Below are 16,880 nucleotides of genomic sequence, written 5' to 3'. Positions count from 1 at the left end.
GTATGTGCCACTTTCACGGCTGGAATTCACACGCAGGGTAATGATATTTAATTGGATGATGTGGATAACTGCTTATAAGCAAATGCTCTAGGGGAGACAGTTTGTTACATAAGCTTACTGTCTGTTGCTAATTAATATCTCTGTGTAATCTAGGCCAGAAAATCAGTCCTGAAGGTAAAGCTAAAATTCAACTTCAGCTAGTATTGCATGCAGGGGACACAACCAACTTTCACTTCTCCAATGAAAGCACAGCAGTGAAGGAGCGAGATGCGGTAAAGGATCTTCTTCAACAACTGTTGCCCAAATTCAAAAGGAAAGCTAATAAAGAACTTGAGGAGAAGAACAGGTAAAGGGGAAGCCTTCAAAAATACATATTTCTAATTTCTTATCTAACTACACTGAATTTCTGTTAACAGTTCTTGTGTTGTATTGCAACGTTGTTAGTGATGTTGCACGCTTCCACAGTAAAGAGCTCCACTTTCAGTGGAGTTCCTGAGGCCTCGCACAACTGCGATATGTGTTCAGACTGTACGTGCGTTCTCAGGAACACGTTCTGCAGGTGTCGAGGCAGCCAGCCCAGCTGCCGCTCAGCCTTTGTTACCCGTGGCTGTGAGATAAAAGCACCCAACTGGCAGTCTGCCTCTTTAGTCTTCATAAGTACCTATGGATGCTGTTAGAAAAGCTGCCCGAAAGATATATTTTTCCGGAAATTCTCACCTACCTTGATTTGTGACTTTTCCCCCCTCCCCCTACTGCCATACTGGAATCTTCTTTCATGATATTTGATATCCTCTACTAAATTGCGAGCCTTTTTCATTCATCTCACTTGAGATGCAGTAGTGGCATGCAGGATATTTATTTTGAGAAGCTTTTGGAGATGATGCTCAGGGCCTAAGTCCTTTTCCCCTAAAGGGCTTTGAAGGTACGCTTCTCTTGCCTTAAAATGTTTCTTTGAAACCAGTCCTTGTGGCCACAGAATAATTCTGTCTCCCCAGATGAGTTTCACTTCACTCTGGTATCTCCTGTGAATCCTGTATCTGGTTAACTCCCAGGCAGTATTTTCAAAGAACATTCTAGCTTTGAACTTAGAAATGTTAAAGCCAACTTTTTCAAAAGATAGGAGTATTGCTTCACTGGGCAGATGAGTGTAGGTGTTTTTTCTTTTAAGAGAGGATTTCCCAGGAGAAGGGAACCACGTTACTGCAAGAGTCCTTGTGCTGGAGCTCTGACACATCCAAGTCTAATTGATTCCAGTACTACAGCGACCACTGGGGTCTACAGCAGTGCAGTGCTTTGGCACTGTTACCGTACTAGCTTCTTTATGCTACCTGTCTTATTTCTAACAGTATCAGTACTGAATACATGGGCAGTCTTACCTCTGAATCTTTGTACCCTTAAATGGAGTTTTAAAGTATTATGCCATGTGACATTAAGACGTTTTCTAGTTTTAGAGAAGCCAACATCTCTACACACAGTCACAGCCTGTTCTTTTGACTGTTAGAAGTTCGAGTTCAGTGATGTAGTTTTCATTGGCTTAATTTGCAACAGATGAGGCCAAAAAGTCACTTTTAAAATCTGTTGTGCAGGGTACTACATCCAGAGTCTCTGTGGCACCTCCTCCATTTATTGATACATGGGAGTGAGGCGCATACCAAGTTTTAGTGACTTATTTCAAATTAACAGACTGCTTCCTGCTGCACTAATTTGTTGAAATTGCTACTAACATGTATTTGTATCAGCAAGAAAAACAAAATAGGAAAAACAACCTTGGTGGGAAAACACACTAGAGATGTCCTGCCACAGAAAGTTAACACTTCCACCTCATCCAAAAATCTTCCTCAGAGCAGTTACAGACTTTCATTCAGACCAAATTGCAATTTATCAGTGTTCTTCCTAGACCATTTACTATGTTCTGTGTATTCATAAGACTCCTGTTTTTTTGTTGGTAAACAGTCAAGTCCCTGAGTTACAAGCTTAATATTGTTGAGGTTGTTGGCTGATTCTCCCCGTACGATCACCTTTCCCAGAAAAAAACTCGTAGATATCAAATTGTGCATATGAAAGCTGTATGAAAAGCAACTTGAACTAAGGAAAGTTTCAAGTGCATATGGTTTTTGGAAACCTGTAAAGGTAATAGTTGTTACTTGGATGGTAACTTTCATAGACATTATTCCCTGGTGGAAGCATTGAAATTGAATGCATCTGCGGCAGTTGTGCTGCATGCGATAGTTAAGTTATGCTACTGTCACTAAGAGGAATGTAAATGAACAAATAACTCAAGGTGATGTGTGTTTCAAGGTGTCTTAATGCATGCACATCCCAGTCTATCCTCTTGTACTAGAACGGAATCCTGTAACTACTGAATTTTAAGATCTAAAGAACTGGATAGCACTGAAATCCGCTCCCCCCCCCCGCCCCCAACACCACTATTAGACTTTTGTTATTGAAGGTCAAGAAAATTGATTGTGCTTTTGCAGTTCAGAAGACTCAGTCTTCAGCACGCAAAGACACAAGAGCATCACAGAATATTTAAGGGCAAGACATTAATCCCATGTTAACTTTGTCCTAAGAGTTACTATCTTCTAGCATTTAATGCTATTCCTCAAAGATTTTCGTAGTCCTTTCTTTGTTCTTTTGAGACAAACATTGCTATTGAGGTTGGTCGTTTACACAGTTTAAGAAATGCACAGCGTTTTGAAAGAAAATTAGTTTCTGTTCCTTTTATGAAGCCATGTAGGCTATGGAAATCCTAGTGATTTATTCTGCAGCATATCAATTATATTCAATACGTTCTTTTACCAGAATGCTGCAGGAAGATCCTGTTCTGTTTCAGCTCTATAAAGACCTTGTTGTGAGCCAAGTAATCAGTGCTGAAGAATTCTGGGCCAACCGTTTGAGCCTGAATGCAGTGGATAATTCTGCAGCACCTACTAAGCAGGATGTGGGCATCTCTGCAGCATTTCTGGTATGTTGAGCCTCTAATTTAAAGGATTCTGAAGCAAACAACTTGGGGAAAGTGAGAGTTCTATTACTTGTTTACTTTATTCCTGTATACTTCAAGGTTCTTCCTTCCTGGTTTGTTAACTAACATATTTTCATCTGTTAAACTATTGCAAAGGTAGGGGAGGAAACAAAGTAAAGGTTTTATCTGACACTGCAACCTCAAAATCCTGACAATTTAAGATGCTAAATTTGAACTTACTTTAAAGTGGCAATGGGCAGATACTGCTGCCCTGCCTTCCGTAGAACAAGAGTGATGGTGAACTTACAACTAGACAACCCACTGTTAATGCAGTAAACTAAAAGGGTATCTGTTGCAGCATCCGTATGCATAAAGGAAGCTGCAAAGGCTTTCTGTGCAAAAGATTTTATTCCTTCCCAGTTTTTTTAAACAGTACATGCTTTCAGCCACTTGAGAAACAATTATGTATCTGAAAGCTTGTTTTAGCTCCCTCTTTCCCCAGGTCTGTTATGTCACCCGTTTGTAGAAACCATGCCTCATTAGTCTAAATGCAATCTAGATGTAATCTAGGTACAATCTTCAGATTCTTCCCATAGATAAATGTTTTTACTGCTGCAACAGAACTCATAGAGCTTAGACAGTCTAGCTGGAGTCCATTTCCCCCTCTGCAATGACTGCATGACTACATCAAGGGGAAGGGAAGAGGAAGTGGGTGGGTTTTTTTGTCTAACTTAACTGCTGCAGGAACATTTGCTTTTCTGTCTAGAAATACTTGAATAGGTTATCAAATTAACTTAATTCCTCTCATTTCTCTTCTCCCACTGTTCTTGCAAATGTACAAGTATATACAATTACTACTTCTCTAATTAGACATTAACAAAAAAAACCAACATAACTGAAATTTTGTTAAAATAACCAGTTGTGTTTGTTTTTACACAAATGGAGAATACACAAACAAACAAACTCGTGTCCCAGTTCAAGTTAAAATATCTATATGGCTATGCTGGGAATGAGTGCTTCTGTAGAAATAATGTGGTACAAAAACTGCAAAAAAGGTAGGCGTACAAGAGAAAAGAAAAGAAAAGGCAGCACATGCAATCACCTACTTCCTCCTGTTATCGAGGACTGGACTGAGTACTTGCTCCAGAACTTCCCAAAGATCACTGAATTCTATCTTGCAAGTTCTGACTAAGGCTTACCCTCAATTTTTAAATTCAATGTTACGTTTCAGTTACACTGAGATAGTCTCAGTACATAAAGAAATGAGGTATAAGAGCCATAGTCCCTTTTGTTGCGTCATTGTCATCAATGATTATTCAGTAGCTGACTTGTTGAATGAGCAACAGAAGATTAGGCATGTACAGTAAACATGCCTACTTTTACTTTAAAACAAGGATATATTAAACTCAGCATATCTTCTTTTGACTGATTGGTCTTTACTTTCCATCTTGTCTTTAAAAACTATTTCACTGACACAGTCTACTTTCTGAATCATCCTTTAAGTGACAAAAATACTAGTGTAATTAATGCGTGCTCTTTTATTTCTCCTCCTAAAAATACTTGCTTATCATCAAATATACTGTGGATTATTGGAGGAAGATGATTATTTTATCTGTAGCAGCATTTGATTGCAAGAGGCCTGGCCTTTCCTTCTTTATTCACAGAAGGAGTTCAGACTTAACTGTTTTCTCTCCCTGTATGCTTTTTCTTAGGCTGATGTACGGCCTCAAACAGATGGCTGCAATGGTCTGAGGTACAATTTAACTTCGGATATCATTGAATCCATATTTCGAACATATCCTGCAGGTAAGAATAGTGCTTTGCATAAGAAATACATTCATTTAAGATTTGTTTATTACTGTCTTATTGCAGGAAGGCTAGGGGGTTAGTTTGAGCTTGGAAGTATAAAGGGCTGTTTCTTGAGATGGGAAGAAGTATGTGTTAAGACACACTTGTGAAATAAAAACTTGTTCTAACCTTGTTCAATTTTTAACCGTAATATTTAAAATCATGAGCAGATATTTGGCTCCCATGATCCTCCTGTATTAAAGGTTTTAATTATTTGTTACTTTTTCAAGAAATCACCTTTAGGATGAAAAGCTCACTTCCATCCCTCCCCTGCGCTGCATTGCTGACATTGATTCATTTTGGCCCCACATTGAAGAGATTAGGTCTATCTTGAAAATATAATCTTGTGCCTAATCGTCTGTTGTTCATTCAACAAGTCAGCTTTAGTTTTAGTCCTAAAAAACTAAAACGCTGGCGAATAACGTTTTTTGTGCCAATAAAATAGAGTATTCAGATTTCTGTAACGCGCGGGTTTTTTTTCAAAGCATTGGGAGACTGCAGAGGATAAAGCAGCACCTGTTTGCTGGTGCTAAACTACTGCATTCCCGTTATATTCTCTTAATTGGCACAAACGAAGGTAGCGTTAGACAGAAAGCAAGGACTGACTAACATAAAATATAGTATGAAGATTTGGAGGACACTTTGTAACAATCAGTTGTTTGTTTGCAGTAAAAATGAAATATGCAGAAAACGTTCCACATAACATGACAGAGAGGGAATTCTGGACACGATTCTTTCAGTCTCATTACTTCCATCGGGACAGGCTCAATACAGGCTCAAAAGACCTCTTTGCAGAGTGTGCCAAAATGGATGAAAAAGGTAAACGTTTTGATTCTGTTTCTGCAGTAGTGCTCTATAATATAGCTAAGATCATAATAACCAACTATCAAGAAGTTTATCCAGTAAACCTAATAAAGCTGTAGTCAAAGTTTTCTTATGTCTGTTTATTGACCATCTTATTTGTTGAACTGCAAAGAGAAGGCTACAACTAGTCACTGAAAGCTGGCTATGGCTTTGCCATTCTTAGTGCATCTGATAGAGAAGAATTACTACATCTGATACGTTCCTTGAAACAAATTAGGCTTTGGAAAGTGCTAGCACTAGAAAAACCCTTTTTACAACTCATGCAGTAGTAACTCTGTGATAAATTCCTCTGCTGTCTTACTGTGCTACTTTGATTATGCTCCACAGTCTGTTACTAGGGAATAATTTTGTTAACACAAGCCTTTGTTTTGTGGTATGTCTAAGACTTACTGCAGGTGTAGCTTTTGTACGTGAGCAGTTTTTAGTGATAGACAAATGTGGTTCCTATTTAAATGTGGATCCTATTTGCAGAAGGAGTCACCATCCCTGTATCTGTCAGCTTTAATTAGAAAGACTTTAAGTCAGATGATATTTTAAGATTTCACATTAAACTTTTTTTTGAGGTAGGTTTGTGATTCCACAGAAATGTGGAGAGAGAACATCACTTAACACCCTTCTTTAATACATGTGTGTTCTGCCTAACAAAAGTATTATGTTAGGAATCCCACAATACCTCACAAGCAAAAATATCATCAGATGTAAACAGAGAGACAGAGAACATAACCGTTCAACACGAGACAGTATAAGAGTGGCAAAATTGCAAGAAACACAAAGTTAAGGTCGCCCAGTTTCCACTGTAACTAATGCTGTACTTGAGTATAAAATATGCATCTTTAATTTTTTTTCCCAGAATGGTATTCATAGATTTGTAGAAGCTGATGCAAATTTCTGCAGTTAGTAAGATCTTTTACAAGCTTCTTATTTTAAAAGAAGACTTTGAAAAGGGTTGAAAGTTACTAGTCATAGTGATACTTGGACATCTGCAGAACCATTGGCTTCTCCTTTCAAAGGTTAAATGTAACCTAATAAGCAAATATAAATAATTATGAGATTAGATATAGTTTTTCATGGTCTTTTCTTTCTGATCCTTTCATCCAGGGTTAAAAACAATGGTGTCTCAAGGAGTAAAAAACCCTCTGATAGACTTAACAGCTTTGGAAGATAAAACATTAGATGAAGTAAGTACTTAGTGTAAAAAAAAAAACAAAAACAAAAAACCCCACAACTTTTAGTCTCATTTATGGAGGAAGCGGGTCCTTCTTCAGGTTAAGTACCACAAATACTTCTAAAACACATCACATAGTATGCTGCTGCAATTTTACAGAGTACTCATAATTTACTTAGCTGTACACATGTAAAGAATTGGAGCCTGTGCCCAGCGAAACTGTATTGCTTCGGGTGCCTGCCTTAGCATGCCAGGTATAAAGCATGACTTCCCACTTTTTAAAAGGAGTTATTTTATTCCTGTGGCACTTTTTTTTTGTTTTAATCTAAAGCAGATTCTCTGATTTCCTCGTACCTTTTAGAAACTCTGGTCGTCACGTACAGAAGAGTAGCACAAGACAGGAAAAGTTTTTGCATTTGTTCTCACTTTGGGCATCGCTAGTGTTTGATTCAGCTTAATTAAGGACACTATATATAGTTTCCTACCTTACCTTTAAATATCAGTGTTTGCGCCAAAAATATGCATAACGAATTATTATCTACCTCCAAGTACAAAAGAAAACAATGGTCCTAAGTGGTGTACCAAAATGAGAAATAACTTTCACACATACTTTTCCATAGTTGACTTAGCTGAAACTTCAGGAGTTGTAATTAATAACAATGCTGCATTTCTACCTTTTTTTTTTTTTTTTTTTGGGGGGGGGGGGTAAGTGCTAGGTAAAGCTAACAGTCTGAAGCTGAACTAGAAGTTGAGGATAGGTATGCCTGAAGTGCTGTGCAAACAGCCCTAGTTTGCTTTTGAGCCTGGTGAATTGCAAGTATGGAACTGAGCATAGGGGAAATGTGAGTTGCTGCAGCCACCTGCTAACTGGGAAACCTTGCCAGCATTAAGGCTGGAGGGTTTTTTAGATTCTCAGTGCTAGCGCATCCTCCTGACAGGCGTCGTTTCGCCTGCGGGCTGCTGGTGTTCCACAAGATGTTATAGTCGTCAGTAAAGCAATTGCTAGCTCTTATTTGCTATCACTGCCTGCCTGTTCAACACAATGTCAGTGACTCTTTTTTTAAAAAAACAAAACAAAACAAAAAGCTTAAAAATTACTTAACAGATCATGACCTTGTACAACTCAGCCTTCAAGATTTTTTTTTTCTCTCCTCTCAAATACCTCTAAACTGTCAAGTGATAGCAGAAAAAAAAAATGGAGTTTTTTTTTCCAAATCACATAGATGATGGGGGAGGGGGGGAAAAGATTAGGAAGATACTACTTTAGATGATGTTACAACATCATTCAATAGTGTTCAGACTGAGGCATGCAGGTTTCCTGACTCAACGGAAGACAGAAAATGGTCCTTTTGTTTTTTTGGGTAGGTGGTAATTAATGATCTTTTCCTTATAGGGCTATGGTGTTGCTTCTGTGGCCTCTACATCAAATGCCTCAAAATCTGCTAGAGAAAGCAGCAATGCTGCCATTATAAAACGCTTTAATCATCATAGTGCCATGGTCCTTGCAGCTGGCCTCAGAAAACAGTAAGTTTTAGTGTAGTTTAAAAGCTTTTTTTGTAACTAATTTTAAGGAATTTCCAAAAGGAAGATAGATCTGTAATTACTCATCCAGCTTTTTATTTTAATGTGAATTAATAGGAGTATTGATCTACGAGTGAAAATACCTGTAGGTTCTGTTTCTATACAGTCTCTCCAGAGCTGTATGAGATGACAAATGCTGTTTTTAATCATGCAAATTGTATGTAAAAAAGGAAAGGCTGTTTCTGCCTTAGTTCTGTAGCCCAGGTGAAGGCTGCGCAAGGGCCTTTGTGCAGAGGAGGTGGTATTGTGTTTGCCCTGCAGAGACAGGGGTCTGGTGCAGGGAGTTTGTTGCCTGCCGCCTTGGAATAGGTCGGCTGAGGCTCCCTGTGGCTGGGTGCATGGAAATAGGTAAATGGGGAAGCAGAAGAACACCAGTGTGACACAGGTGGATCAGAAGAAAGGGTCATCTAATGCAGGATCCTGCCCCTGCCCAAAACATATCAGCTGGTTACATATATTTACAGTAACTCCACAAGTGAAACTTCCTAAAAGAGGAAACAAAAGAGGTTTGGCTTGAGGTCTGTTGTACAACTAGCTTATGGACATCCACCAAACGATTATTACTGTACCCAAATCCTGCAGACCTTTACCCACGAGAGGTCTTTATTGAAATACTTTTCTCTGTGTAGCTGTGCTCCCTCATGTTGTACTTCTGTCTTGCATGAACCTTAAATAATCTCTGGGTAGGATGCGTTTCTCTTCCCCAGTTTAGAGTGAGAGAATACAGTAGCTGTTATTCTAATAGCCGCCTCAGGGCTCTGAGTTTCTCTATTAATAGTTGGTTGAACTAAGTGTGTATGCAAAGTGTTTGTAATTTAGGCGTGACTTTGCTGCATTCCACTTGCATTGTGGGCCTGCTGGTATTTCTGCTGAGAGGAAGAAGCACCCTTCCCTGCTCCTAAATTTCCCCCCTTGATAAACAGGTATTGGTTCCTTCTGTCTAGGTCTGTTTCTGCAAATGAAGACGTAAGGGGAAAAAATTTGATATATAACATGTGAGCATGCATATTTCACTTTGTCTCTAGCTTGTCTCTTAAGTTTCCTGTGAGGTGAATTCTCCTTAAAGCTGTTTCTCTATTTTAAGAGAAGCACAAAATGACCATTACAGTGAGACCAGCAGTACGGATGGAAACTCCAGGGATTCGGATTTCTTTCAACCACCAATGAAAAAGGTACACAGTTAGCTGATGCAATTCTAGTTGAAAGGATTGAGAAGCTCTGTCTTAAGGGATTGCTGAAGATAGATTACTTGATTTATGAAACATCTAAAGTGACAGTTATCTTTTTCTAGAAGTATAAAGAACCGCCTGAGAGCCAATGAAGCAGCTTTGTGTCTAGAATACATCTGTTAGTAAATACAAATGAGTTATACTTTGAAGGAGCTGTTGATCTCTTCAGTAGAGCCAATATTAATCTATGGAATGAATCGTTTGTAGAAGGGATGATTAAACTGGCACATATCAGCCTTCATCTTAAGATCAGAAGCTGAAATAAGGTTAAACTGAAAGTGTAACGATTCCTGGTGCACTGAAATAGGACAAGGCTGTTTTAGACTAACCACAAGAGCTCAGACCGGGGAAGAAAATAATGTAATTGCTACGAAACTGAATTGAATACTCCTTGCTGTAGTTGACAGCTAAAAGAGAAAACATCAAGGTGACTGAAAAGCTCTGTGTGTTGTGAGAAAGGGTTCTAGAACGTGCGTGGTGTTGAATGTTGAGAGAGTCAGCGGCTCCGACTTTCCTGAAAGCTGCAATTTTTATTGGGGACCAAACAATATAGCAGGACTGGAATCTTATCTGACAAAAGGAGGAATGAGAAAGTAGTGACTTCAGAGGTAGTTTTCTCATTGTATACAGTCTGTCATCACTGTTCCGTCATCACTCACCACTAACGCTCCAGCTGTACTGTCACTTAATAGCTTGGGTAACTATTGTAGTTTTACTCTTATGCTCTTGTACTCCAGCCATTAATTCATTAATGCATCTGTTAATCGGGTGACAGATGTACATAAATAGGGAGCTCACAGAATGATCTATGCATACATTCGAATACTACTTGGAAGTGGTAGGGACTGTCAGTTTTGGCCAGAATCTACAGGAAAAGTGGTAGCGCCAAGGCTTCCAAATTGCACTCTTTAAGCAGTAATGGTCACTGCTACTTCAGGAGTAGCAGTGGGATACAAGCAATTCCAACTATTTTCATTTTCTTTAAGGTTTTAGTAACCTGTTTATTCAGACTCAGAAAAAAGCACTCAAATTGTGTCCTCATTAGTAATGTGCTTATTTCTTTACTACTTTGACTTATTTCAGGTGAAACTGCAGGAGTCCATTGAATATGAAGATTTAGCAAAGAATAATAGCATTAAAACTATTGCACTAAACTTAAAGAAATCTGATCGGTAAGTTAATAAAATATGCACGGATATTTCAGCATGTGCAGTCTAGCTTCACAACCAGCACAGAATCAGCTGATTCAGTCTGCACTGTGCCACACTCAAGTGTGTTTAGGTTAAGTTTAGAAACATAATACAAACTCCTGCTTAAACCAGCTTGCAGATAAGTGCTATTTAAATTTGTATTTTTATCTTGTTTTTCACCAAATTAGAAGTTTTTATAAACCTAATCAAAGGGCTTTGACATTTCATATGTGTCATCGCTTTGTTGCAACTCAGCGTAAAATATACGTGCCTGCATATGGAAATATACAGTCCTAAGCAAAATCCACTCCTGGGCAAAAGAGTGCAACTGGGACATCTGAGACTGTATTGATCTAGTATTTTTCTGGTAGCTGCAGTCTTGTTTTAGACTTTTGAATTTGAGAGCCAAAGATGTAACTTTAGGAAAGAATAGGAGCGATACTACAGGAAAGAGGGCACTTCCAAATGTGCATGTAACTACATTCAGCCGAGGTACCAAAAAAATAGCCTGAATTTCGCTATTCTAATGATATTCCCCGAGCTGAGCAAAATAGGCGGCACAGATAGATAGCTTTTTCATAGCGAGATGGGGCTTGTAGATTCCACAATAAGAAACAAGGACTTTTCTTATTTTGCTGCCATACCATCTGTAACCCAGCCTCTTCCCATTTGGCAGGCTATTTTCTTTTTATGTCAGTAAATAAAGTTTAAATGATAGCGTCAAAAATTGCAAAGCATCTAAAATGAGAAAAATTTGAACAGCTGTCCACCTAGTTTGGTCTTCATTTTACCAACACTTATTACTATATTTTCTCTCCTCATCTCACAGGTATTATCATGGTCCAACTCCAATTCAATCACAGCAATATGCAACCAGTCAGGATATAATTAATTCTTTTCATAGTATTAGGCAAGAAATGGAAGCATATGTACCCAAACTAACTCAGGTATGGAAGAATACTGAAAAAGTTCTTTTTGATGTTAGCATCTTGCTTTCTATATAATTGTCTCTTGGATGCTGGAAATGTAATTTTTCAGATGAAACTTAACACAAAATTATTGAAAATAACTTCTATTAAATCCATTTTACAACTCTAGCTGATACGTTTTCAGCTATTGTATTTAAGAAATCTAAACTACCAAAAAATATTTGATACACTGCTGCTATTCAGAGTTACACCCTACTGTTGCCATGTTCTTGTAAGGAAATGGAAGAATATGAAGTTACCAAAGCTGTAAAGCAGGAAAGTCACGCAGCAGGAAGTAGAGGCCAATACTGGGCCCACCCTCTGAAACTTAGGAGGTTATGATAAGCAGCTTTGTAACTGAATGGGTCTTTTGCCCAGAAATGTGATAAGGTAGGATGTAGATCTTCCTACGCTCTGTGTTGCAGAGGAGCTCTGTCCTGGCAACTTGATGGCAGTAAACCACGTAGCCCATCTGCCCCACCGGTTTCTGAATTTCTCCTCTTAGTAAATCTAGGTTTGGCCCTCAATAAAGGAGTCGCAACTCTGAGCATGCTGCATCTCTGTAATGTCACGATCATCTTTGTCTTACTTCAGAACAACTGCACAGCTAGTTCACATGTTATAGAAAGGGTTGTTTGTCCATAATTAGCTTTCACCAAAAACACGAGCAAGCACTTAGAGGAACCATGCCTAATTTTGCTGTTCTGTAGGGAAGAGCTTCTGCAAACTCTTTCTTAATCAGAGCTTTTGTTGTGTCTGTCCAACTGTATCTTTGCCAGAGTTCAAACATGACCTATTTTAAAAAGAGCTGTTAGGAAAGTTCTTCCCTCTCTCCCTTCAGGTTCTTTCAAGTGCTGATGCTACTAGCACTATTGCAGTCCTGTCACCTGGAGGAGCACTTATGCAGGGTGGAACACAGCAAGCCATAAACCGTAAGGATTTAGCATTTATAAAACTTGAATAATATATTCTTGCATGATACAGCAGTACCTGTCTTGCTGTTTTATCTCCCTCTTAGAACATGTTATAGTGATAAATGAATTTATCGAAACATGTGTCTGGAGTAAGAGTGGGTTATGGCAACAAAAGAAAAGCAACAATCCAGCCTTGCTTTGAGGGTGGTGGTATTGGCTACCAGTGCTGAGGCAAGTGAAAGAACTTTACAGAGCAAGTGATGAAGGGTGCAGCTAATGCTAAATTCTCTTAGAGATGATGGGTTTTGCTTGTTCAGCTAAAGAAAAAGCTTCTTTTCATGCAGCTGGCAGGCTTTGTTTTTTATTTCTTGGTAGCAGCTAGCCTGCTGTTCCCTACCACTTCTGTAATAGCATCAGTTGTGCTTTTCATATCTTTACCTGCTTGCGTGTTCTTTGAGACTTTACCTCTTCCTAGCCTACACCAATGACAGATTAAAAACTCAGAACCCTGCGCTAAATGTGCGAGAATTGAACCCTATGAACTTTGCCAGTGTTTCCAATCCAGGATTTCTGTTTTCTGATTCTTTCTGATTTTTAGAAAATAAAGCTGTGCTTTGGGAGAGCTCTAGGGAGGCAAGATCTAGGTAATTGTTTAGAACTAGTTTTTTCTGCAGCTTGCATTTAAGGTCCACAGTTTTATGTGAAAAAAGAACAACTTTCTTGTGGACTGCAAAGGCAAAACAGACAACCCATTCTTCTTAGGTTTTCATCCAATCACTCCTTTCCCTGGTGTCCCATTCATGCTAGCAGAGTTCCTTTTCCATTAGCCTCTTAGCTAAGCAAGACAACAAAACAGTGGTCCCAAAAGCAGCACTGGCACGCTGTTAGCTTTGGCACAGAACAATACAAATATGCTGCTTCTAATCACAGAACAAGCATGGTGTCCGTTCTTTGCCTGGCATAGATCTGCCTTTATAATGCACAAGCTTCCAAGTATATAGCCATAAATCGGTGGCTAACCTGATCTAACGCTGCTGATAGTCCAACTTTAAACGCAAGGCCGAACTAGATGACCTCTAGAGTTCCCTTCCAGCCAGCTTTTCTGCAATTGTATTAGATAGCTGTATATTGCTAAACTCTCCCATTAGCCTTACTTTCTCATTTTAGATATGGTAGTTTTGAGTGATGTGACAGAGCCTTTTTCTTGTTGCAGAGATGGTGCCAAATGATGTTCAGTCTGAACTAAAACACTTGTATGTGGCAGTAGGGGAACTGCTACGACACTTCTGGTCCTGCTTTCCTGTTAACACGCCATTCCTAGAAGAAAAGGTAAGGTGGGAACTTCCTAGGATAGCCCTGGTTATGATGTAGCTAGGTTATCCTTTAGTTCCATACTTCAACGTAATGAAAGTTCTTCTAACATGTATGTTTTAAATAAACGCAGCACTTATTTTTTCCTTAGGATTAAAAGTCACAAAACTACACAACTACACTACAACTTGCAGCAGTTCTATAGGTGGTCTTGGCTAAAAACATCATTATGCCTGCATATCTGTTAGTGCCCTTCAATAGCAGTTGCTGTAAGCTACTTTCAGATAAAACGGTCAGCTATATTCCAATTGCACATTTCTCATTCCCAGTTTACAAACAAACCAAAGCCTCCGTTCCCCGACTCTAAGACATAACCTGTGCAATGATGGTTGCAAGAAATTTTTCCTCATCATCCTTCTATCCATTGTAAAATCACTCTAGTCATAGCTTCAAAACACATACTGCTCTTTAGAACAAAGGTGCCCTAAGGCAGAGATACTGTCTGTTTGGTACCAGAAATGTGATGTGGTTTTTTTTTTTTTTTTTTTAAACCATTTTTATGTTGCTGCTCTCCTCTTTACCTTACGTGGATCCTGAAGCTTAAAATTTGCATTCAGACATCTTTGTTTTCTGCTGCAATATGTGGCCTGAAAATCTATAGTGCAGTCTTTGCTTGAAGCAAGAAAGATGTATTTTATAAATACTGAGTCTAGAGTGTTACTAACACTTACTAATCACATTGTCACCCCTACATTTTCAGGCATGTTACACTCACCATGATGATAACAGGCACTCAAGAATTAAGCTAGAGACTGATAGTTTAGTATCTCCTCTTCCTTGAGCTATACATATTTAAAATAGCCCCCCCCAAATCAGTTAAAGTGTTTTGCTGGGGAACTATTTTTTTAAAAGAAATAAACCTTTTCTGCAAATGATTAGTATATTGGTTTCTGTCTCTTTTTCAGGTTGTGAAAATGAGGAGTAACTTGGAAAGATTTCAGGTTACAAAGCTTTGCCCATTCCAAGAAAAGATTCGGAGACAGTATTTAAGCACAAATGTAAGAGGAAAGACCCTTTAAGTTTAATTACATGGGTGCATATTAATAATTTGCATCATGTTTATCACAGGACGGTGGGTTTGTTTCCTCTTACCTAGGGGACTAAGTTTTTTTGTTAACTAGGAAATTATGAGGGGAGAATTATCTACACAATGAAGTAGGTCTTTTCTGTCCATGTCTCTCCCTATAAACCTTGCTGAACAATAACCAGAATCTGTCTAGAACTATGATTTGAAATTACCCAAACTAGACAACAGAAATGGGAAGTCATGTTTCATTCTCTACTTCCACCATGAAGTAGAACTTTGGCTACTTCAAATCTGATTTGGTGGGAAACAGTTCTGAAGCTGTCCCAGACTAAATATTGGAACAGAGGGTTTGCATAATCAAGTATCACTTCCCTGTAGCCTTGTCACCTTGGTAGCTCTCTTAACTGCTAGCTCTACAGATATTTTATAATAGAGCCATTAAGTCCTCCCTCCCTTAATTTGGCATACCTCCTTGATTTTAGTGAGACTACTCTTTTAGTGAAGAAAAAGAAAAATCCAACCATGTATGTATTTGATCAAAGGGAGGGCAGAGGATCTATTTTCCAGTAGTTGGGACAATTTTTTCCCCTTTAATCTTTCAGTTGATAAGTCATATAGAAGAGATGCTGCAGACAGCCTACAACAAGTTCCATACGTGGCAGTCCCGGCGTATGCTGAAGAAGACGTGAAAGTGCATGCTGTACAGGTTTGAGAGCAAAATCTGCAATAGGTATAGGAGTACAACCTAGCACATATATGCAGATCTTATAGTTGTTGCAGGAAGACCTGCAAGCTGTGGACTTCTGGAAATGATGCTAACTGAACTTGCACATTTTTTTGAAAAAGAACAGAGTTTAAACTTGAAAACTAGGGAGAAAAACAAGGAGAACCAAAACAGAAGAGCTGAGGCGCAAAAATATTTAAAAGACACTGTTTACTGCAGTTACTCAGGAACTGCTTTTGATTTGCATAAAGAGCTGCTTTCAGAAATAAAAACTTTAAAGAGGGTGTATTAATAAAATCTGTTTTTCTGTCTAATTTTTTTTTAAGAAGTGTATGGCACAGGGTAGAACTCAAAAGTTTTTCTTCACTGGATTCTGACATTTTATTGAATTCTGTTTGTACTTCCTGCAACAGTTTAACAAGAATATTTTAAAATATAGCTGAGACTGTTTTTGCTTCAAACATCTGGAGAGGGTCTAGCTGTCAGAAGACAAGCTTCTTCCATATTATTTCCCCACCAATTGGAAGCAAGAGACATTGCACTGAAAGCTGTTATGGTCTGGGGTCCCTAGAGGCACACGGGGGCAAACTTTTGCCTGAAGTCTTGGATTTTTATGCAGAATTTTTTTTCAGCCATCAGTTTTGCATGTTTTCCTTCGAGTGCAAGTGTGTGCTACTGCAATTTTTTTTTTCAAAGTGGCATTTGTTCTGAGGAGAGAATGCATTTTTAAAAAAAAGTTAAAAAAAATAAAGTTTCTTATAAAAGAAGTAAAAAGTCACTTATTTTCACTTCTTAGGCTTTTTTATTTCTTCTCCTAAATCTGTTTTCCTTCACTCTTCCCTTTTGACTGTTATACTATTTTTGGCGAATTGATAATCATTGCAAAGAGTGAAAAATGTGTTATTTACACACTATCCATAGATATTGGGAATCTGTGCCATACTTTGTTCCAAATAGAATCAGTTCACTGTTACTGATCAACTTGTCTTGTATTAAATGTGACTTAAATGCAAAGTAAACCTGTTTTCTATTATATA

The 16,880-nt window shown here is 38.4% G+C and overlaps 1 protein-coding gene across 2 annotated transcripts in view; it reads left to right on the top strand.

Annotated features, from left to right (window-relative positions):
* The window catches only part of GTF2H1 (general transcription factor IIH subunit 1), a 22,048-nt gene extending 5,168 nt beyond the window's left edge, over positions 1–16,880 (top strand). Inside the window, exons 3-15 of one of the 2 annotated variants that reach the window (XM_068944886.1) lie at positions 154–346; positions 2,803–2,965; positions 4,675–4,768; positions 5,480–5,629; positions 6,773–6,852; positions 8,233–8,363; positions 9,505–9,592; positions 10,733–10,821; positions 11,669–11,786; positions 12,649–12,739; positions 13,935–14,050; positions 14,998–15,090; positions 15,722–16,880. In XM_068944886.1, coding sequence (XP_068800987.1) covers positions 154–346; positions 2,803–2,965; positions 4,675–4,768; positions 5,480–5,629; positions 6,773–6,852; positions 8,233–8,363; positions 9,505–9,592; positions 10,733–10,821; positions 11,669–11,786; positions 12,649–12,739; positions 13,935–14,050; positions 14,998–15,090; positions 15,722–15,808 — 1,493 coding nt within the window. In that variant the 3' untranslated portion in view covers positions 15,809–16,880. Of the gene's footprint in view, positions 1–153; positions 347–2,802; positions 2,966–4,674; positions 4,769–5,479; positions 5,630–6,772; positions 6,853–8,232; positions 8,364–9,364; positions 9,416–9,486; positions 9,593–10,732; positions 10,822–11,668; positions 11,787–12,648; positions 12,740–13,934; positions 14,051–14,997; positions 15,091–15,721 lie in introns of both variants that reach the window. The other variant, XM_068944887.1, reaches the window with a different exon arrangement.

The sequence above is a fragment of the Struthio camelus genome, chromosome 5, assembly GCF_040807025.1.
Source record: "Struthio camelus isolate bStrCam1 chromosome 5, bStrCam1.hap1, whole genome shotgun sequence".
Classification (NCBI taxonomy): Eukaryota; Metazoa; Chordata; class Aves; order Struthioniformes; family Struthionidae; genus Struthio; species Struthio camelus.
This window is presented reverse-complemented; position numbering and strand designations above follow the sequence as displayed.